General features: G+C 29.8%; 1 protein-coding gene across 1 annotated transcript in view; it reads right to left on the reverse strand.

Moving 5' to 3' along the window:
- LOC148303259 (uncharacterized) overlaps positions 1-25487 on the reverse strand; it is a 133416-nt gene that overhangs the window by 19022 nt on the left and 88907 nt on the right. Inside the window, exon 4 of the mRNA XM_088270351.1 lies at positions 4635-4764. Coding sequence (XP_088126477.1) covers positions 4635-4764 — 130 coding nt within the window. The remainder of the gene's footprint in view (positions 1-4634; positions 4765-25487) is intronic.

The raw sequence follows: 25487 nt of genomic DNA on the forward strand, positions 1-25487 counted from the left end.
GATATATTTAATAGTAGATTATTTACTGTCATTGAGTACCTATATAGGTACGAGTACATATGTATGTATTGTACTACAGTACATTACGTAAAATACATTATTACTGTATTTTTTACTAAGTGAAAAATATGTCATTGTTTCTTTTTCTTTTAAGGAGTAATAAATTATCATAAATATCTCCCTTTTAAGGAAAGAATGCTGTCCACTGTCCGAATTTAGGGGGAATTTTTTCTTTATTCCAGCCACGAAAAGTGGTCGTTTATCATATTTATATCTAAACTAGACATTTTCACAACTCTTTGGGTAGTGTTGCGACAGTTTATATAGAATATAATAAGCGTTCTCACGCAGGAACTGTAAAAGTTTTGCTTTGTTATAAAATACCAATGTATTATTATGAGATTTGTAAATTTGTACAAAATTATTTTTTTGAACCTTAAGATAATAACAGGTCCCTGTAGAGTGCTCGCAGGTAGTAAATAAGATAGTCAGTATTTATATGAAAGTTCATTATTGCTACGACAAGTTGATCACCAAAGAGATGATTGGTTTTTAATATGAATATAATTTTAAACAACTCATTATTAATTACAAATCATCGATGGAAAATTGTTGCAAATTTAATTAAAAAAAAAGTGTTTAATTGCATCATAAATATGATCCTGCTGTCCGATCTCATTGAAGTATATTCAATGGTATTCTTTGAAAGTCTTTTAAAAACTTGTTATTTTATTACAATAATTCAGTCTTGATAAAAAAGCGTTTAGCTTCGAAAACGGTGGACATTATAATCAAGTTATAATAAAATATTTATAGTGATTTTAAAACAAAGTTACATTTTAATTATAAAATGGAAAATCACAAAGTTAGTGCTTCAAATATGAATTATTTTTTAATTATTATGTATTATTACAATTCCCCTTAGATAAATTCGATCTTAATATAAATTGAATAATATAAATGAATTGAGTGTTTCTATATGAAATATCAAATAACCCAGAATTTTTTGAAATGATTTCCAACAAAAAATCTCTTTCAAGGTCCCGGAATGTTTAAACGGATAAAAGATCTGACAAAAATCCTAACGCTCAAAAAACTTGACGAAGATTTATGACGAAAAAATGTCGAAATTGAGTATGAAAAAAATACTTAAAAATCAGCAGTCACTCCATGAGACTAATTGTTTTGAATTATTACTATGAGACCGCGGTAAAGTGGGGAAAGGTTTAACAATTAATTAACAAATGAAAGGCTATTGATGTCAGACCGAATAGTGAGGCTTTTACTCAACGGTACACAACATCACCCTTTATCTATATAACATTTAGGGCCATTAGGGATTCAAAAGGCATTGAAAACACCGGTGGAAAATTAATGTGCCGAACGGAATAATTAATCCGCTGAAAGAATCAAGCACCAGTTTTATTGTAAACAAATCAAGAGTTAAAAGCATTTTTGTAATACTACTCTAACATGGATAAGTCAACCAAATATATTTATAAAACCTTCATGATTACATTTTTTTACTTGATTTTTTTTAAAGTATTAAAAATTTTCATTTTATATTTGCCCTTTTTTCAAATACAAAATGGAGTTTTTAAGTATTTTGTTCCAAAAATAATTCATTTTTAATTTACGTTTTACTTGGTGAATACCGCTATTTCTAAAAATCGTTTGTGACACGTATTTCGATCATTTTCAAATACCGGTTTTTAAAAATGACGCGTAATGTAATTTTAAGAAATACATTGTAATATTTACCGTGCAAAACTAAAATTAAAAATGGACAGATTTTACTACAAAGTTAGTGAAAAACATCAATTCATTTAAAAATATTAACTACTTTACTTCTTCCTACCCTTATTCGCACAGAATGGTGAAAAAGGCACTGTATTTTATTGATGTTTATCTTGATCGTTGCTAACATGAAGGCCAAAAAATGTTTTATCATCATCATTGTGAAATTCCATCTTCATTTATGCGAACATGTTTTCTAACTCGTCAGAAAATGTTGTTTTGCTAGCTGCCCATTATTTCAGAAACTGTACGATATTTCCCCTCCGTTTTTCCCTACTCTCTAACAGAGGCGAATTTACCTAGAATATCAGGATGTTTATCTATTCACAATCCAAAATACGAAAAAAAAAATCAAAAATGAAATTACTGCCAAACAATAAATCAGTATAGAGTATTTCACATTCAATCATTTAACATATGTTTTTGAAACCTCAACATAGATGAAGAAGAATATGGAAATCTGGGCTCTTACAGGGTTTACGATCGTCATAGGCTAGTTTAAGTGATCACTTTATCGAAATTTTTGATGACAGGCCTTTCAGAGCGTGGTGCATCATTCAACTCCACTATATTAGAACAAAATCACTCGAACTACTGTTGCGCAACACGAACCAAAAAAGTATCAGCTCCGTATACATTGCAATTTTTTTTGGTCGTTTTCGACGCGTTTTTTCCTTTCGGGTAGTATAAACGTAAAATATGGCGAATTTATTCCTTTGAGACTTCCATACTCGAAGCACGATAGTTCACGACTGAAACGATCAAGCTTAATACTGCCAAAAAAAAGTGTAGTATTCACTTAAACCTTTACAATGCCGTATCATATGATCCGATGTGACCAATAATGAACGAGATATACTTAGTTGAAAAAAAAGGCGCAAAACACGAAATTACATTTTCCCCAACCTATTATAATATACACTTGGGTCTTTTTTTATGCGATAGATACGTTCAACGGGGAGTCGCATAAAAAAACTTGAACAACATACAAAACTGGGAGATATGTTCCAATATTTTTAAAAACCGCATAACTTCAAATCAAAATGATGGAATGTACCAAAAATCGCAAAAAAAAGTTTACAAAAAACATAAGAATAAAAACAGAAGAGCTTTTTCCTTGCTCACATATGGGAAATCATTTTTGAGATAAATCTTCAATACAAATTACAAGTGCTTTTTCTATTTTTTTCCAATAAAGCGTCTCGTAAGCATCGATGTAAGATTTGTGATTAATTTTGTGCCAGTGACACAATCACACTTTCACGGTTGTAACCTGCACTAGTCTAAATTTTAGATTTTTTAAATGCGAATTCGCATAAAAAAAGACTTGAACTACATACAAAAATAAGGGATAGGTTCCATTGTAAAACTTCAAAATCTCATAAAAAAAGATCCACATAAAAACAGACCCTAGTGTATTTACATATTGCTACTCTCAGTTAATCTTTGATTTTTATAAATTTTATGTACAAACTAAGAGATGAGGTTATTTTTAAAAATTGGTTAATGTAGTATTATTTTTAGAATTTTTCGAAAATCTTAGATCCGCCTCTGTCGCCAGACATTTTAAGTACTCCTATAGGTCTCTGCTTTCCGGACTTGAAGTGTCACATTTTGTACCGTTAACATGAATTAAATCTTAAATTTTGTTTTGTTTAATGGCTATGAAAGTTTTTAATAATGTTATGTTGAAAAGCATAATATTAATTTGTATGGAAGGGAGAGTCGGCCATATTAGACAATTAAAAATTGTTTCGAAAATTTGGGAATCTGGCAATAGAGTTAAAAGTCGTTTAACATTTGAGCTTTGGGATTGATTACAAAAGTTTAACAAGTTAGTGACAAATCAGTGCACTTTTCATAATTTAAAAAAAAGGACATATTCCTAAAACATGAAGGACTATGAAGGTTAAATAGCAACTTAATTTTCTTTAAACCAAGGTAACATTTGACGTATTTGTTTTTAAAACACCATTTTTGTTTACAGGATTTAAACCTTACATACAAATAAATGAGTGTCAATAAAAAAGCTTCTTCATTTCACCAAAAGATGTCTAGTGAACATTCTAGTGATTCAATTACAATGTTTCGAAATTGGATCATATACTCGTAAATAGAACTTCTAAGAATTTGAGTAGTGCGGTTGTCAATCATGGATAGAATTGGTGAATGTTTCACGTGTGTAAAGTGATCACTTAAACCAGCCTATGACGGTCGTAAGCCCCGTAAATCCCCAGACCATAAGCCCCGTAAATGTCCTAATATTTTACCGTTTTTGTATTGAAAAAATAAGTTTTTCTTCGAAATAAATATATAGTTTAAAAAAAAAAAAAGATAATGAGTTATAAAAAAATATAAAAATATTTTTTCAATACATGTTCTAAAAAACAAATAAAATACCATACATATTCAGAAAAAAGGGCGTAATCCGACGACCGGCTCTATGCGTTGCTGGAAGCCAAATGAGTTTTATTGATGCGAGTTTGGCCTTAATAGAAAACAAAAAGAAATTGAAAAAAGCCACCGTCTTAAAAGGGTTGTCTTGCTAGTAGGTAAATTTATGTAATATATAAAATACCTAGATATTTATACATAGGTATAATAAATGCCAAGTCGATTTGTTAGCTGATTTATTAGCACTTCCGGTTGAATTATCCACTAACATGCCTGAGCTCGGATGCCTATAGTAGGTAAAAGAAAATTAAATTAACACGCACTATAAAATTAACACGCACTATAGTAGGTAAAAGAAAATTAAATTAACACGCACTATAAAATTAACAAGCACTATAGTAGGTAAAAGAAAATTAAATTGAAAGATATTTATAGATACTTACGTATAACATGAAGTTCTCTATCTATGGAAGATTTCGTGTAGATTGGGGTTTCTAGGGAGACTTCGCACGAGTAACTTCCAGAAGCGGAGAAGTCCAAGTCTTGTAGGATGATGGTGTGATTGTTGGTCAACTGGAAGGAAACGAGAAATGAACATGAATTTTAACAATATTTTGTCTAACTATCTGTATCTGACCGCAGTGAAAAAAAGATAGAAGATACGTACAATTTCGCAATGGTTTTGAAGCAATGAAAATATGAAGAAAAAAAAAGAAACTACAATGTGATCGAAAATATTGAAAATGCTAAGTGACAGCACCTGTCAAAAAGTACGTTGTCTGACATGAGCAATCTTTATTGATATGTTTGTCTAGTAATATTATATTTTAATTTTGAATTGTTTAATTTTTTTATTATTTTAATAAATTTATAATATTTTTGATATATTTATTTTATACTCAGTAGATGGCGCTGCCATTGCTGGTATAAAAACCTTTATAATTATTATTATAATGTTTTTTTTTTAAATCATATAATAGGTATGTAACAAATGACAGGTATCTGATTTGTTACATTTTAATATCTTAAGATTAGAGTTGGAAATATTTAAAAAAAAAAACATGTTTTAACTTTTATAATTAAGGTGTACTGGAATTGAAAACGGATTTGCTATTAAGTAAAAAAAATATTGTGTAATGTTTGGCTCTTTGGCTAATAAGTTTGCCGACCACTGTGTTAGTGCAATTTTCATGTTGACTCTGCTGTAAAAGTCTTTTCTAATCATTTTAAAACATCGAAATACAGATAAGGTATTTTAAATTCACCGTAAAGTAAGTCTTCATGGCTTCGAAGGGGTTGACTTTGCAACAAATAATTTTATTAATAAACGAATACTTGTGGTAATTTTGGCACATCGTTCGCACGGTACAGCCTGGTGCAAATTAGCCAATCTAATTCTAGTTCCAGCCGTAGCTCTATATCGTTAACTTTTACTATTTAATTTCGATGTAACACATTCAAAAGGATGATGTATTAATGCCTCTAGCTCATGGTATCAATTTTAAATGATTTCTTAAAGTAGCAATGAGTAAACCAAAATGAAGAGTTAAGTACTCAATTTTTTATAAACGTTACAGTTAAACTCCGAATTAAATTTTTAACCCCGTTTTTCAGTAGAAAATTAGTTTTGACTAAATGACTGTCAAAATGGATTTGAACTAAACTTAGAAGGTTAACGATAATATAAGATGTATAAATAAATTAAAAATACGTAACTAAATGTCAAAAAAAAATATCGTCGAAAATAAACCACAACTTAGAGTTTTTCTTAAATGAGGAAACCACAGTTGATCAGGGTAGTATTAAATAAATATTAAAGTAAAAATCACGTATATTAATTTTGATGGGCGAACGTGCTATCCATTACACGACGGAGGCGGATTAATAAGAATTTTAAAATGACTACATACAAATATTATTAATACAACTTCTTTGTGATCTTTGCAAGATATACTAAAAAGTTCTCTTAATTCACCATTATTATATTTAAGAACTTTGTTACATCGTAGAGTGATATTCGTTTGTATGGACCTATTAAATCGACAAAATATTCATTAAATTCAATTATGATATTTTTGTATTATTAATAAAACTTCTTTGTACTCTTTGCAAAATACACAAAAAAGTTCTCTCGATTCACCATTATTATGTTTAAGAACTTTGTTACATCGCAGAGAACTATTCATTTATATGGACATATTAAATCGACACAATATTCATTGAATTAAAATATGATATTATTGTATTATTAATAAAATTACTTTGTAATCTTTGCAAAATACACAAAAAAGTTCTCTTAATTCACCATTATTATGTTTAAGAACTTTGTTACATCGTAGAGATCTTTTAATTTACAAATATGGACATATTAAATCGACACAATATTCATTAAATTAAATTATGATATTCTTGTATTATTAATACAACTTCTTTGTAATCTTTGCAAAATATACTAAAAAGTTCTCTCAATTCACCATTATTATGTTTAAGAACTTTGTTACATCGTAGAGTACTATTCATTTGTATGGACATATTAAATCGACATAATATTCATTCAATTAAATTATGATATTTTTGTATGATGTACTATAATTATTTAATTTTAGGTTAAGTGTATAGTCTTCATAAAGAATGAAAATTAAGATAAATTTCAATTCATTGATATGTAAAACAAGGATAATTTAGCACAATCTCAAATACTTGAAAGTGGTCAGGTCAGGAGTCAGAATAATCGGCGGTTATATATGAGGTGATGGATAAATGTAGAAGAGGCAAATATTGGTGTGGCGTTCTACTCTCTCTGCCTAACACTGCAAGAAAGCAGCGTAATGGTTAGTTAGTAAGTTAGATGTTTGGAATACATTAAAAAGTGACGTATTACTTGTCAGGTAACCCATCAAAATTACAAGAATATTTATGCGTACCTATAAGCGGTAAATTCGATATTTTGAGAAGGTATTTTGTATAAAACATATTAAATGATTACTTCACACGTTTGTTACCGTGACGATGAAATATGATACTTCTTTTACAATGATCTATTGTAATAATTAGTCTCTCTAGAAGTAAACACCGATGATTGAGTGGTTTAACCTCATTTCCCCCAGGTGATTACCCACCCCCTACTCAGAATAATACAGTAAAGCAATTCGTTTCAAGTAAAGGATTACTTCCCTAGCAGCGTCAATTGCGATTGGTAGACGATCATATTAATTTTTAATTATTTAAACATTATAGAAAAGAAATAAATACATTGGCGGGATTATTGCTAAAAAGTTATGTCTTCCAACCAACCAAAAACAGACTAGTAACGTTGATCAAAACGTTTGATACTATATATAGCTGTTTGCAAGCAGTGGGTAGATAGTACTTGAACATTAAAAATAAATAAATTACAAATTGATGATAATAAAGAAGGCAAAGAAAAAATGGAGTTTAAGGAAGGAGGTAGAGGGAAAAACTAAGGGAGGGATAGACAGTTGGGATTCTAATAATTAATAGTTCGCAGACGTTTCTTAAAAGTTATAAGAGAATATGTATTTTTTACAAGGAGAGGTACTTCATTCCGTAGTGTGGCCGCTTGGACAGAGACGGAATTACTGAAGAATGATGTGTAATGGCGAGGAATGGAAAGTGTTCTTCACGAATAAATGAATTTTTGTTCTTCTTCTTCTGCTTGGCCTTGTGGTCCATTTTTAAGAGGAATAAGCCTCCCGCGATGTTGATTTTAAGCTGTCAATACATCTCTTTGGTGGTCTGCCCGAGAATCGTCTACCTTGAGGTTGGCCGTGCAGTGCAATGTGGGGGAGTCTGGATGGTTCCATTCTCCTCACAGGGGTATACCATTGTCTCCTTCGTTGCCTTCCCCACCTAACGATATCTTTGATCTCGCATATTTATTTTATCTTTGTATTCCTTATCCTATCTCGTAGACTCTTGACAGATATTCTTTTTAGTCTTCATTTCTGACATTCTTAAGGCGTTTTTTTTTTAAATAATAAATTGTGCGTTTATTATTTTATTAAACGATTTTTTCGATTGCTTTTTGAATTCCTAACGTCAAGATTGACTATGAAAGCGACGGTTTATGCAATACCGCTATCATGGTATTACTAAGGCTCTTACTTGAACGCCACACTTGCCTGTTCTAACATACATTCCTAACATCCTCCATCCTCTTTCTACATTCGTACATCTAGTCATACATGCTCCACGGTTATATGGAATTTTGTCAAAACAAGATTTTAGGCTTTGTTTGATTTGGTCGTTTCAAGTTTTTCTTTGGCCAAGTCTAACTCGTTTATATAAAAAGTTTTTTTTGCCTCTCTTATTATTCAATATAATTATTTAAAAAAGCGCGATAATGCTAATCGTTATATAAATCTAGTAATTCTATAATAAATGAGATCGTCTGCCGTTTGAAGTGGCCACTGTAAGGGAATTGAACCTTAAAATATGATAGTCTACCTATACAATATTGACCTTTTATGAAATTCAATGCCTTCAATATAATATGAACATAATCCTCCAAGTTTGATGGTTTGTATACTACAAAATTGATATCAATTAAGATTTAGACGACTTAAATAAAAAAGATTAATCATATACCGATTTCCATATGACTGAAATAGTTTTCAGAAAAAATGCGGATATATCCTGAGAATATATACATACGACTTTGATTCATCTTACAAACTGGAAAAGGCAATAATTCCAAGTCGAATATGGTTTTTAAAAAAACATCTTTATTGAAAAACAAGTGGTTAAAATCTAGCCGTGTGTTAAAAAACTTGTATTGTTAGAAAATTATATTAAATAAAACATAGTATTTATTAAAGATACCAGTAATATCGGTAAATAAAAGGTTTTATTTAAAGATATAAAAAATGGATAAGTGCAGCATAAGTTTTGAAGTATACGTAAATAATGAATTATTTTGTTTTTTGTAAACCTCTTAATCCGGATAAAAAAGTTTATCTTAATTTACGTAATGGTTAAGATGTTTGTTGGTTATTAATGATTTACTGGTTTATTTCCTACTAAAATAGTATATAAATGCATATTTTGAATTAAGTGATAAAAAACGCGATGTTAAAAGATAGAAAAACTATTTTGACGGTTCAGGAAGTAAAGGTTAAGCTTCGGAATATAGAGTTGGATGAGAGGAGTCAACATTCAGAATAGGATTAGCCGGGAGTCGTCCATTATTTCAGGCATCCCCCATGCAATAAGGCTTTTGCCGAGAGGGAAACTCTCCAGTTTCGAAAGCATTGATGGAAAATACAATACCCGTTAAAAGCGCATACAAAGAGCTGACAAAAGCTTTTCCGGCAGAGTTACCCAGATGGTGAGAGGATAACACTTTTGTTGCAGTTCGCATTGTCCAAACAAATTGTATATATGTATGTATACTGAGATAATACATACGGATTCTAGTACCAAAACAACAATTGTTCAGACGACAGATTTGACGTAACGCTTTCTGTTGAATTGCGACAAGACATTATGGTATTTGTCGAGAAAATTAATGAAGCAGTTTTGAGAATGCAATCCTCCTTAAATATTTGCCCAGCGTATTATGTAGCTAAGTATTTTCGGAAATTATATTATAAATTAGCATGTAAAAGGTCTGTTTCATTATTGATCGGATCTGATTGGCATGTGGTATGGTTGATTAGACTCTCGACTGTGAAACTGACATCGCGTGTTAGATTACCGCCAATTAGTCTGAAAATTTTTATCGATTTCTCAATTGCTAAGATTTTTTTCTCACGATATTATTTTTCTCAAATTTTTACATTGCAGTATTATAAAAGTGTACATTGGGACCAATATTTAAGTACAATCGCATTTTGAAAATTCATTATTCATTATAATTATTTTTATTTTAGCGTCGGTAATCACATAATAGATCGGACCGCAGAGTTGTAATTTTCGCATTAAAAAGGCAATCAAAAGTTTTTCAAATATTTAATCACGTTATAAATATTATAATAAAGTTGGACAGGTAGCGAAGAGAAGACGAATGTTTGAATATTTATGGTCACCGAAGTTTCCCTGGCGTAATGTAATAAAATATAATCAAATATGTAAATCTAGTCCAACAGGAACCTCCAGGAGAGCAATAGACGAATGGTTAAAAATCACCCAGGGATAGCTAGGGATGCTACCAGGTAGAAAAAGGTATAATAAAACAATTTAATTTGTAGGAAATGAAACGTTGTATTTCGAAAGATAGAGCGCCGTTGTTCTTCGCTTCTTTGATTGCTTTTTTCCCCGAGAAATTATATTATCACTGTCCCTCTTTTTATCTTTATCTCCAAGGTTCGAATCGATATCGAAACGACTGATTCCAGAATGTTACCCCTGCAAGGGAAAACGTGACCTCTGCCCTAGCGCCGAAGCGCCGATTTCGCGTTAAATTGTAGCGTTATATGAGCGTTTCGGCTTCAGGATTCGGAAGAAGGCTTTTTCGATTTGTGATTTCAGCTTGTCCGCCTGAAATGTATGTCGTTTCACCTGAAGAAAACATCCGAGCTGACGAGAAAGTGAGGCATTTAAATACATACTGAACATTTTTAGATTAAATCGAAGATTCGTACATGTTTCGCTGACGTTTTACACTGTATAAGTGTCTATAAAAACGGTTTAAATCGAATCTGTTCAGTATAAAATAAGATTATAAAATAACACACACATTTTGTGACATTTTAACGTAGATGAAGAAGAATACGGAACGAAGTTTATTATGAACAGATTTGAGGGATCTTGGTAACATGATGTATTGCGTAGTAAAATATAATCAAAGTGATGTAAAAACATAATATATTACTTGAGAAATGAATTATATTTTAATCAGCGCAGGTTTTTACGACGCAGTGGCCGCAACCTCTATATCAATTAACAATAAATGTATTTTATGGTTTATATCCTCAGCGAATAAGGCCTCGCATTTAATATGTGATTTACGACCATGTAATGGGAGTAGCTGTGAATCTCAAAGGTGATAAAACAACCAACATGGCGGCCAATTATCAGATTAGCCTCCTCGGTCAAGTTACGCCAGCCAATCAGCCGTCAAGTAATTGAGCGCAGGCTTCATTTCCTGAGGGAAGCATCTCAACACAACCGCTAACCGACTTAACAACTACAAGAACTAAAGAGCACGTAAGAGATGATTGCTCCTACCTCATTTGGGATCATGAAAATATATCAATGCAGACTTATTTAGGGTACTTGTGCAACAAACACTTAATTTTAACGCTTTTAAATCAGAATCCTAAGGTTATAAATGGATCTATAATGCATACATTTCGTTTGAAATTCACAAATATCTAAAAGTACCTAGTTCAATAGACATGAAGTGTACAAGGAAATAAGCTAATAACTAATAGATGTTCTTGGTCAATAGCGCAGTTTTTTTTATATCTCATCAAAGATGAAGAAGAATATGGAAGTCTGGGCATTTAAATGCCTCGTAAATGCCCAGACTTCCATATTTTTCTTCATCTTTGATGAGATGTCAAAAAAAAAAATTCGAGATAATTTAGATTTGTGCACAAGTATTTGGACACACTCAAAATGTTGTAGCGCAGTTTTCTTTAAACAGAATTAGGAAAGTGCGTGAAATAGGTATTTAGTTGTCGCAATAGCTATTCGTTCTTAACAAAGAAGAACGTATGCAGTTCTTTATTATCACGATAAAAATCCATTGTTTTTTGGCAACTTGAAACAATGGGCAAAATTAGATGTTTTTAATGATGTTAGGTGTAAAAACAATAAATTTCGCAAAATTCAAATATTCGTTCCGACGGTAAAGTCAAAATTAACACTTAAAAGGGTATTTTAAAGCGTGGTGGGGAATTTGAGGTATCATCACATCGAGTTATTAAAACTGGGTAAAATAATAACACCAGACGTTAACTGTGGGCAATAAGAGAGATTCGACCTGAAGCTAAAAGAAAAACACCTTAATTTAGTCAACCTAAGTGAAGTTATACTGCATCAAGACAAAGAGCGCCCTCACCAACAAAAATGACTTATTAAAAATCCGAGACTTAAAGTGGGAGGTAATACCTCACCATCTTTGTTCACCAGACTGACTATTATCTATTTCAATCTAAGAAGTATTCTTTGAAAGATAAAAATTCTAAATTGTGTAACGTCATCGAACATTTTAATTGAAAACCACTAGATTTTTAAAAATGAGGTAATGAAAATAAACAAAACAGATGGAAAGAGGTTTTCAATAGCGATGGCAATCATATTTTGAAGGGCAATAATTTTTTTTATTAAATTATAATGCGCCATTATAGGAAAATGGTTTAATACCTGGTACGACTAATATTTTTCCATTTCGTAAACTTACTCAACGCTGTTGGCTGGAGTAAAAGCCTATTTGGTTGTGAAGGTTTCAGCTGAAGCTTTAGATTAGCTTAGCATTAATCTACTTTTGTTGAATGTTCCTGTTACCAACAGAAAAAAAACAGAAGTCTACATTATAATCTCAGCGGTAACTTTATTATTTTGTTTTATTTTATTTCATATGGAAAATATTTTTGGTAGATAAATTCTTTCAGTAGATTACCATTAAACCCTTTTGTAAAGACACTTTTTTAGTAATTTTAAGCATTGTTTTCACACAACCAATAAATATCTTATTGAAGTTAAGGACACAATTATTAAAGAGAGTGGTACAGTTTCAGATCAGTTCAGTGTAAAAATCGTGGTTTATTTTTAAATTAAATGGATTGACCTTTTCTGGTGGATTGCCTTTATTATTTTTAAATTTATAATGTTAGTTAAAAAAAACACCATAAAACATTTCAACAATTTTAAAACAAATATTTTTTATTTTAAATTAAAAAAAAAATTATAGTCCAAAGTATTTTTTTTGTAATGAAAAAAAATACTCGTCGAGTTATTATCTATGGATTGTTTTTCGTTATTTTTTGCAATATATTATGTATCAACAAAATTTGCTAACTAAATCACTGAGTTTTTAATTGAAATATCATGAATTCGTTAAAGGTATGTCATTTTTACCTTAAAATTTATGTAAATACTGGCATCACTTTAACGCTCCATTTAGTCCGAGCAGATCAAAAATTAAAAGTAATTCAATTAAGTTTTCATTAGCACCAACATTTTAGAGAGAAAACCGTTAAAATACTGTCAGCACTTTTTACGTAACTCATGAAAATTATTCATTTAGTTTAATTTTTGGAAGTCAAGTAAAATTATTCATAATTCAATCGTACATTATCTGTATAAATGAATATTTAAATATTCCTTTGTTGAAAAATCAAAATATTAAAATAAATGAACGATTCATTTGAAATTTTTACACAACGTTGCATTTACATACGTTTTTTACCTGTGATTTGTAAAAAAAAAGTAAAAAACGGATTTTAAATCACAATGACTTAAAATTCAATTTAAGGAAGCGCTATATTTTGAACGTCAAGAAAACCTCAAAATATAAATATGACGGAGAACGTGCTTTTTGAAAGCTGATGTCGATTGGGTTTTTGTCACAAAGATTTTCAATATTTTCATAAAGCATGCACTACATCTACACATGTACGCTACGTAGACATTACGTTATCTTTTCATTACATCGAAGCCCTGATCAAGAAAGGTATACTCGGTAGTGAAATAATTTTTTGTCTTTGCATAATTTTGTGCTTTTCAGAGTACTTTTTCAAAAAGTAAGTTCCTTTTGTACAAGTATTTTCACGATGTTATAAATTTAATTTTACCTCGAAAAAAGGTTGCAATGGTCATCAAAAAATCGTTTCTACGAATCACTCGATAAATTGGTTCCTAATAGTAACGATTGAATTATTTTTTTAAATACCTGTTAGGTTATTATCGATATATTGTTTTTCGTTATTTTTAATATAGGTAATGTACAAAAAAAACATTTTCAATCCATTTCCCTTAATTTAATAATTTAAATGTGCTTCATAGTTTAATTTCATACTCAGTATTTACTCTTGCAAACTTGATTTAGTTTTTAATAGTTCTACAAATAAGTGAAAATTAAGTCTTTTGGGAAGTAGATTATTTTTATGAATTTTCTTAAAAAATGTCCACCCGAGGTAAACACATTAAAAACGTTTATTTTGTATGCTATTTAAATCAGATGGTAAACGGAACAAAATAAATTTATCTTTATACGTAAACCCTCTGGAAAAATTCTTAATGACAAGACAAACAATTGTAAACACTAAAATGGAAGCAATAAATAAAGAAATATTGGAGCAGAAGATTTACAAAATATTTTAAGACGCTTTTCTGAAAATTTCCAACAAAATATGGTATTGGTGTAAATGGAATATAATGAAACGCTCGTAAATCAGGGAATTTGGAATTAAGCCATCGCGAGGCCTTCGGAAAATAAAGAAAATTTGGGAAACGCGCATTGTTTGTACATAGTATTATTTTTTATGTTGTTTCAATACATTTTAAATCGGACAATCTAATATTCGATTCGCGTGTTAAATTGAATTCATTTTAGGATTTTTTTAATGTTCAATATACATAACTCCTGAATAATTTCACTGTTTTTCAATACCTTGTTTTCCTGAAAGCCTTTAATTTATGGGAAAATAAGTTAAGTTGGACTGATTGGTATCAGCAAGTCACCAGTATATTACGATTGAAGTATTTTAAAAAAATATGTAATTACTGAAATTAAAAACACATTACATTGACGAGAATTTTTTAAGGTTTTGTAATAAAAACGGTTGAAAATAGCTTAGCGTCAACCATTTCAATCTGTAATATATTGTTCAAATGTAAATGCTTTATATATATATATATATATATATATATATATATATATATATATATATATATATATATATATATATATATATATATATATATATATATATATATATATATATATATATATATATATATATATATATATATATATATATATATATATATATATATATATATATATATATATATATATATATATATATATATATATATATATATATATATATATATATATATATATATATATATATATATATAAAAAAATCGTGAAGGCGTTAACCTTTCCTTCAAAGGTAAGTAAATAAAGTCAATAAAAGTTTTATTTTATTAGTATATTAAGTTACCAAAGCACGAAGGTCGAGGGTTTAGTGCAAAAAGGTACAGATGTTTCTTCTGTTTTCCCCCAGCTGAGGTCTTGCGTGGGTAAATAATTAAAGACCCTTCCCTCACTTTCAGAGACTCCCAGTAAATTTTCGGGATTTTTTTATTGAATGAAAAACTGTTGTGTTCTTAAGTACCGTTTGTTTTGTAAGGTCGAAATGAAAGTTTCGTATAAACTACGCCGGGCTAACAGTTCCAGTACAAAAAGATCGCGTTAGGATTTTATACAGGATCGCGTAACTATTTTATCGGTACATTACATCACTGTTTAAGAAAAAAAAACACAATTATCTCTTTTGATCGACGTGGTGTTAATTTGATGGTTAATTACATACCATATATGAGATTAATCATCCACTCCAGATATTCAGATCTATAATGGAAAATATATCTCAGTAAAATATATTTTGGGGTATACAGATAACATGCGTAAGGAACTTGGGGTGAATGGGCATCACTTGTGAAAATTTCTCTCTATTTTGGACAGTCCAAAACAGCTCCTCGACGCTCCGTACTCCTGTCTACTCGTGTATATTATGGAGCCAGGAGATACGCCTTCTTACGACACCTCTTCGACCCTCGATCTTAACCCTGATGATTAGTTGAAGTAGCTTGTTCTTTTCTCCTCTGAGTACATGTCCCAAATAGGGCTCGTTTGGGGTTTTAATAAACGATATTAAGTAACTTTTCTATTTGAAAAAAGAAATAGTAGTATTTCCCGTGTAAAACTTAAATAAAAATGGATAGATTTTACCAAAAAGTGACTGCTAAATCAATTAATGAAATGATATAATATTATAAGCTTGTTTTATCAAAATACAACATCCCCCATTAACTATTGTTGTCTCCCATAAATTATTACTGCGCATGTTAAAAATATCACTTAAGTACCTAGAATTGTATAGCGACATAAGGGTCGTCAGTCCATTTAATCTTCACATTCGTTTGAAAATGCCATAACTAGGCGAAACAATTGTCACAATATTAATTTTTGTGTGTGTTTTATTTTATTTTGATAAAATACAACTAGTAGACTCAAAAAATCCATATTTGATTTTTTTGTTGATAAATTCATAAAAAACAATAGTTTAAAATATAAGTTTGATTTTTTAGTTTACGTGTACTTATTTATAAATTATAAAATTCTGTTACACTTTAATACGTTCAATAGCTTTACTACTATTATACGTTTGTATGTTTGTATGTCAAATAAGAAAATCAAATTGCATGTAAAGAAATGTACCTTTTTACAAAGTCCAGAGATTAATAACTTCATAAATAGGCACTTTTCAATTTAGATAAGATAGAAACTGAATGTCAAAAATTACAAATTTGATAACCGTATCATAAGACAATATTTTCTAACGCTAAATTGCGTTTATTTAAGTTTTCTTCCTCGATAACGTATTTTCCATGCCGAAATAAAAAAGTCCCTTCGGTTGATAATATAACGCATAACGGTGGAATAACTATGAGTATTTTGTGATATTATTTGATGATAAAGCTTTTTATGCCCCGAAGGATATTGAAGCCTTCGTGGCTGGAAATGGCTATATAAGGGTAGGTGCTTGAAAAAACAGGAATTGTGAAGGAAAAGGGTGACTGCTTGATGTATTATTAGGGGTTGAATATGACATGTAATATAAAAATCAACACGAAAATATTACAGACCACGTCTACTTAAACACGAACCGTAAGGGATATTTTTATATTTGCAAAATTTTGAGTGTGTCCAAATCTTTGTTCACTATCTGGATTTCTCCATTCCAGGAGTTATTTTTATATTGAAATCTCAGCATAGATGAAGAATTTGGAAGTCTGGGTATTTACAGGGATTACGACCCGTCATAGGATGGTCTAAGTGATCACTTTATACAAATGAAACATTCACCATTATATTTTTTTTTGCATCTACCATATGTCGAGATATCTATATTTTTGTGTAAAAGAAGAAATAATATATTGTTTGAAAAAAAAGTTTATTCTCCTTCCATTTTTGTATTATTTTTCATTTATTTTTATTTTTTCATTTATAAAAATGCCATTAAAGCACTGTTTTAGATTAATGCAAAGGTTTGAAATAAATATATTTTCATTCCAAATTATTTGAGTATGTTCAAATTATATTCACAAATTCTAGATTTGCTTCAGTTCGGAATTATTCATATCAAGATTTTTTTATTGATATTTAAACAAAAATGAAGTTGGAGCGGTAAATGTCATAGAGTCTAAATAGCGATCACTAAAATCAGCCAATTACAGCGTAAATGTCCAGACTTAAGTTTTATTTATATAATTATTTATATTATTTATATTTTTATTGACCGCATTTTTTTCATCTTTGTTAAGATATGAATAAAAATCTTGACTTTATTTTATTACATTTTAAATTTAAACCTAAGTGAAGATATTTTGAAATCATGTTTACTTAATGAAATTAAATATTCCAGTTTCGTTAAATACATATCATTCTACTACGAGTCAAACGTCATTATGATTATCTTAGTATGATGATCGTAAGTACTTCTATAATAAGCTGGAAACGTCTTTCACTAGGTTAACTCTCCGTTAATTTAGCAACAAACAAATAAAAAAGGGTACTTTTATATCTTAAAATCAATAAAAAATATCAAACCTTTAAAACTAGATTTAAAAAACATAAGACTCACCCCTACCTAGACTCCATGCAAAGGAATATTTTTTATTTATTTTTTATTTACTTTGCTTTAATTTACTTTGTATATAAAAAAAATAATAATTGTAAAACGAACTCCCTCTCTAAACACAAGTGTCTACTTTATTAGAGAGGTGGAAACGATATATTTGAAATATTTTGTAAATTTACCAACTATTTTGTAGTATTTAAATACGTATTTTGTTAAAAATAAATAAATATACAAATATACTTTAACGTCGACAATTCACCTAATTTATGCTTGTTGAAGAAAATGCGAGTACTACGATTTCCATACTAAATTAAGCGATATGGAATGTAAAGTAATTTACCTGAACAAAGACTGATTGAAACGGATATTTGCGTCAAAACTTAGTTGTATTTGTACTTAAAATAGTGAATAAAATACCATAGATTTAATGAAATACCAAATATAGGAATACACAACCAATTGAACTAATGGCAGAGTCTATTCAATTTTATTACTGGTATTACTTTGTCGATATAAATATAATCGTGTGTTCTCGAAATAGCCGTTTTACATTGGGATTTCGGTGAACACATATATTAACAAACCTAGAGGACATAACTTGGAGCCAGCTTTATCAAAGTTCAGGCCATTAGACTTCGAGTTTACGTAGAACTAGATCACAAAGAAGCATAAACCCTTTGATAGACCTGACCCTTCCCAGAATATTCGATAGAACCTAATGCTGGTCAACGTATACCTTGTCATTTAGTCTTTAAGACCTAGACGAGTGTAAAACTATTTTAGAAACCGATAATAATTTAAGGACACAGAATGAAAGTTATCAAGTAACAAATAGCGGTTCTTCGAAGTCGTCATCAAATAAAAACGCCCTTTTGGTCAGCGTTGTAATTCTTACTTTGATGTAGCTGATTCGGAGCACAAATGTCCTAAGATATTCTGTAGGATTAGATCAAGGATTTCAGAGTAATCTGAGATCAGTTTTTTTATCCGAGTTTAAAATTTCAAAACGTGTACAAAGTGCTCGAAGAGGCGTTTATTTATTTTATACGTTTTCGTTTTTTACAGAAAGTATAAAAAATATTTATTGAAGTACATGTACCTACTTATGTATTAATTATAAATTAATATGTCTTCTTATTACATTCAATAAAGATAAGGTAGTTCAATTGTTTTTGTAATTTAAGACACTCGATAAAAAAGGTGAAATAAATATTTGTAAAATAAAGATACGTTCTTTTATATGAAATTTTCCAACAGAGTTTCGAAGAGTAGAAAAAGAAAGAACAGATCACTTTTAATTCCAAAATTTTAATCGGTTATGGTCCAGTGTTTAGGATTCTGAGTTAGTTTCTGGGTTTTATCCCACTTTAGAAGAATTTGATTCCTTTTTAATTTAAGTTTTACTCGACAAAGACTACTATGAAGTGGCATTTACCAAGTAAAACTTAAAATAAAAATGGAAAGGTCTTACCACAAAGTGACCATATCAATAAATGAAATTTATTTTCTTTTATATAACGGCCCTAATAGGCCTACTAAAAAAATATTAAATTGAAATATTAGTAAATATTAAAGAAAACAAATCGTGGGATAAATCTATTGAATTTTATGTGACTGAAAATTGATCTGAAACGAAATGTTGTAAGATTTCACATTTAAAAAGTTCCAGCATCAAGAAAAATAACCTAATAAATACATATTAAGAATATATAAGGACATATGAAACATACATTTATAATAAAAAAGTGGCATCAGATGTAAAAACGTAAGCGGTCCGCTATGAGCAATGTTTTACGTATGTGTTGTTTCGTTCAACAGATAGAGTGACAATTTCAGTAATTTTTAAAAATATGTTATACGCTACATTTTTATAAGTAAAGATAAATATTTTGACACCAAGTTGTTGCAAATTTTCAAAGCGATCTCTACATAGCTTTAGGAGATTGAAAAAAACATTTATATTTTTATTTAATATCAATCTACGCAGAAATTTTCGATAGCACATGAAAAATAAGTTTTTCAAATACATGTTTTATAAATTAATATTTCTGACGAAACCTGATTTGAAAATCCGAGCCAGCAGATACGTTTCTCGGAAACTCTAATCCGAGATGAGACCTTTGTTTGTATTAGTGGAGTCCATGTATTATGGAAGCGGAAACGGGAAACTCCGACCTGTTTTTTATATTACAAAAACACTTTCACGGTAATGATTTTCAAATAAGGACCCTGCTTCATAAAAGATGGGCGGAATCCTACAAACGTAAGTGACAAAATATAATATTACGAAGGGTGTTTTCATATAATAATTTTACAAAAAAATTGTTCGTAGGGTTATTCTGATTGTAAATGGTGAGAAAATAAAATGTTTAAAAGCAAACGTATGTCTTTATTTTTATTTTCTGTAATTAAAATAAAAAAAAAAATTCATTAAGTTAATTAAAATAAAATTTCACTGCAAAACAATATATAAAAAAGACATTGTTGAAATCAATCAGTAATATGCAAACAAAACGGAATAATTAAAAATTTAAGCAGCGAAAAATTACAAAAAATGAGCAAATTCAATCATTCGATTGTCAACTTTTAAAGATTCAACCTTTTAAGGCTTGAATTGGCCTACCTCTGTTGACCCAAATGACTTACATTTATTGGTCCGAAAGATTTATTATTGATAGCCCGGTATGGTGTTATTTTGGACAAATTTTCTACGAAGAATTTAACACGGTTCAAATTATACAACTTTTTTTTCTTCATAAAATAATACAATAATCCAAATCACTGCTGAAGCTGGGTACAAAAACTAGTTGTATATAAAGTGAGGATTTAATTTGTTAGATTATGTAAGATTAGTTTTACGAAAACACTAAAAATAAGTAAATCTAATGAAAAAATAATACATAAAAACACACACATGCTGAGTACAAAGCAAAACATTTTCCTTATCAACCCTGGTATCCCTTGATAAGAATTAAGGTTCCGTACTCGTTGTTAGGGGATGGTAGTAATAATATTGAATGTGCCCACAAAAAGGGTTTAATTATATAGCCTTTATAGGGCTACATACCTTTAAGGACATTTTGTCACATTAAATTCTCCTGAAAATGCGCAAGGGGAAATAACAAACATACCATTTATTAAAACTGAAAATGTATTTATGTAGGAATTCAATTATTTAAGTTGTCCTAGTATTTATGTTAATTGTTTGTATTCTTTTTTGACTTCTCAACATAAATGAGAACGAATATGGAAGTCTAAGCGTTTATGGGGTATTTACGGGGAGTTATAGGCTGGTTTAAGTGATCACTTTCCACACGTGTAACATTCACCAATTCTACTCAAAATTGACAACAACACTACTCCAATTCTTGAAAGTTCTATATGATCCAATTTCGAAACATAATGATTGAATCACTAGAATTTCAATAGAGACGAAAGAATTGGTGAGATGAAAGAAGCTTTTTATTGAAGCCCCGTAACTGCCTAGATTTCCATATTCTTCTTCATCTTTGTTGAGATGTCACAAATAACATGAAAAATAACTCCTTAATATGAGATATAATCCGGATTTGTGAACAAGTATTTAGACACATTCAAAATGTTACTGTAATTGAAAGTTTTTTTAAATGTGTTACTAAAATACGTGGCTTGTTACGAATCATAATACAAGTATGCAACCCCAAGTTCCCCTGCTATTACTGCTTTAGTTTTACAAAAAAAAAGAAAAATTAAAAAAAATTAAATACAGCATGCAGGGCAATAAGTCACGTGCTATAATTTTTTTTAATCCAAGGGTGTTTTGCTTATGACACAAGTGAAGAATTTCATTTATATATGGGAAATGAAATGGAGCCAGAAAAGTAAGTATTTGAGAGTAGAAAAGGAGGAAAGAAGCAATGGCTAGGGCACTCAGAGCTACCTCTAAGGTGTAAAAGTTATTTGTATAGTAAAAAGAAAATAAAACTACACCAAGCTAAAGAGTAAAACTAAACCCAAGTTTTATATTAGCTTATGTACTTACAATTTATACCGTACCACTGCCGTCAGAACACTCGACTTACGAACTTATCAAAAGAATTTCTAACTTATCAATTTTTTAAAGCAAGCCTTAAAGGTTTTTTTGGATTAAAGATAATAGGCTTGGAGTTCACGACTCAAAAATGATAGTAAAACCTTAATAATTGTTTTTTAAAACTTGTGCAGGGATTTCCCTGACGAAGATCAGAGAACGTAGGATGATGAAACAAATTTAGTAAAAAAACACTAGAAAGTCATAATTAACTCATTACTTTTGATTGATATATCCGCCACCGGAGTGTAATGATCAGCACGCTCGGCTATCGCACTGGAGGTCCCGGGTTCGATTCCCAGGGGGGGGGGGGGGCAAATAAATATAAGTGATTTTTTCACTCAAATATTCATTCAATATCACCCTGAATCTATCTACTATTACCTGAAGCAGAGGGCTGATCACCTTTCCTTCGTGTGTAAACGATGAAGATAACACTGTGTTTATATAATGCAGTGCCCTATGCACCATTGGGGTGGGGATAAGGGTTTGAATGAATGAATACCCTGTACTATGACTATTTATTTTGTATACCCACACACAGGCCATGCCTTTGTGGGATCTTTTTTTGTATTCATTTTAATTTTTTATTAATATTTTTGTTTTTGAATTTATGTAATGCAAAAGAATTTAAAATAAAGAAAAAAAAAATGATTTACGAAAAACGGGTTGAATTTCGGTTATGATATTATTCAAAATATTTTCAGCGTCGTGCTTTTATCTGGAATATTCTACAGAACTATGTTACCTGGATTTGTAGGGGAGTATCCGATGTTAGTAAGTAATACCGCTAATGGTGTAGGCTGTAGGTGATCCATTTTCATCCGACAGGCTTTGGCATTAGTTTGGAAATAAGATCAAGGACTGAAATACTATCTGTTTTTTCAATCGATACCTGATAATATATATTTGTAACGTAATTTATTATTAGATCAAACAAACATGACCTTTTTTCAAGTAAAACGTGAACGAAACTAATGTTAAGACGACCCTTTAAAGTAGAGTTGAGAATAAATTTTATTTTCTTTTTAGGGCTTAATTTTTGTTACCAAATGATGGATTTGCTCCACTTTAGATTTATTAATATATATATATTTTTACAACATTTTGAGTGTGTCCAAATACTTGTTCACAAATTTAGATTTTCTCCAATTATAAGAGTTATTTTCATATTATTTTTTGACATCTCATCAAAGATGAAGAAGAATATGGAAGTCTGGACATCAAATACTGACATAAGAGTTTCTGCTCAATAAAAAGCTTCTTTTCATCTCACCAATAGATGTCTCTAGTGAAGTTCTAGTGATTCAAGAACAATGTTTCTGAATTGGTTCATATGCCATATATAGAACTTCCGAGAATTTGAGTAGTGTGGTTGTCAATAATGGGTAGAATTGGTGAATGTTACACGTGTGTAAAGTGTTCACTTAAACCAGCTTATGACGGTCGTCAGCCCCGTAAATGCCCAAACTTCCATATTCTTCTTTATCTTTGATGAGATGTCAAAAAATAATATGAAAATAAGTACTGTAATTGGAGATAATCCAGATTTTGTGAATAAGTATTTGGACACACTCAAAATGTTGTCTACTACTATTTCTGGTGATATTTACTAAGTTAAACTTTAATTAAAAATTAAATTAAATATACATGTTTTTTCTGTGCGTGTCATGTCAAATCCTACCGAAGTCGACTATCACATTTGAGTGATTTTCCTCGTATTGAGTAGCTCTAAACAGTGCCTCGACGGTACTGATCCCCGTCCGATGATTACACGTGTGTAAAGTGATCACCAGCCTATGCTTTCATCTTTGATGAGATATCAAAAGAAAAATCTTAAATTTTTGTTGATCTACTCGTATAAAAGAAACAATTTTAAACTGAAGCTTAAGAAATACGTATTAAATTAAATTATAAGAAATAGTGGTATTAATCAAGTAATATTCAAATTAAAAATTGTTATATATTACCGCTAAGTGACTGCCAAATCAATAAATAAAAATCTTTTGAGATGAAAATACTAAAGTTTATTTATAAATTTTAATAAGTTAAACGCTTAATTTACATACACTTAGGTAAAAATAATATTTTTTGCAATGGATAGTTTTTTAATCAAAGGATTAATATAAATTAATTCAACGAGTGTGAATGTGACATTGATAAACTAGACAATTACTGATATCCGTTTTTTCCATACCGTACTACTAAATTACACCCCTTCGGTTAGTTATCATTGATAACACCAAGAGGTTACGAACTTCCATTATTTCAGACCCTTTACTTTCGGAGATATACCATAAACTCCATTTAATAAACCATTTTTACCAGTCAATGCAAATATTTCTTAGCGAACACATTTTATATTACATTTTATGTTGTAGAAATCTCGAAAGACTTAAAAGAAAAAACGACCTGGTATTTTGCTGGGTTAAGTCATTATTTTATACACTTGTATAACGTTCATACTGCCCATTATTGAATACCCATATTGTAATATATTTTTTAAAGATGTGTAAACGCACTGTTTTTGGATTTAAAATCTGTTTTAATTTTGAAAGGTGTTATTTTCAGCTGACAGTGCTGCCCTCAGTAAAAATTATAAAGTAAATAAAATTTTCAAATAAAAAATCATTCAGAATTATTGAGGATATATTTTTGTATTGATATATTATCCGTAGGGTGAATAATCCAGTGTTTAGTAAATTAAAATATAAAAAAGTTTATCAGAAATTCTTGCCAGAGCTAAATATAAAAATAATTATATGAGTTTTCCTCTTTTATTTTATTAAAACAGTGACCGGGTTCGTCGCTACAGACATCATCACATTGGTCCGATGATACCGATAAAGACTGTTAAGTCTGATGATGCTGGTTACGAAGAAACCCGGCCACTGGTTAAATAAAATAAATTCCAAAAAAACGTATGGTTGTTGTATAAAATAAATATAAAATTTATCACAGTTAAAATCATTATTTCTGTTAAATAATATATTTTTATCAAAGGATTTATAAAAGATTTTCAAATGGAAGAAAAGGTTCTTTGGAAAAATAATGAGACACTTTCCTTCTTTGTAAGCTGGTGGAAAAGAAAACAATATCGAAGAAAATGCTAAGATACTTAATACATGTGTAGGAATATTGTATAATTTATTGTTGTAATATGTACCTACTCTAAAAGCTCTCGAGGCGGTTTGGAAACTCTAGATTTCCATTCGGACCTTGTTATACATATATGTACCATATACGTATATACCAAGTTTCAGGGAAGTTATTGTTTTTTTCTTTAATTTGATATTGCATACCGAAAATATCATTCATATGTCTATCCTGTGGTCATACAATATTGTGGTTGTACTTAGACTCGTTAAAATACAAGTAATAGAGGG

This window comes from Brachycentrus maculatus, unplaced genomic scaffold (genome assembly GCF_059751285.1).
Source record: "Brachycentrus maculatus isolate JH-2025_06_01 unplaced genomic scaffold, ASM5975128v1 h1tg000378l, whole genome shotgun sequence".
Taxonomy (NCBI): domain Eukaryota; kingdom Metazoa; phylum Arthropoda; class Insecta; order Trichoptera; family Brachycentridae; genus Brachycentrus; species Brachycentrus maculatus.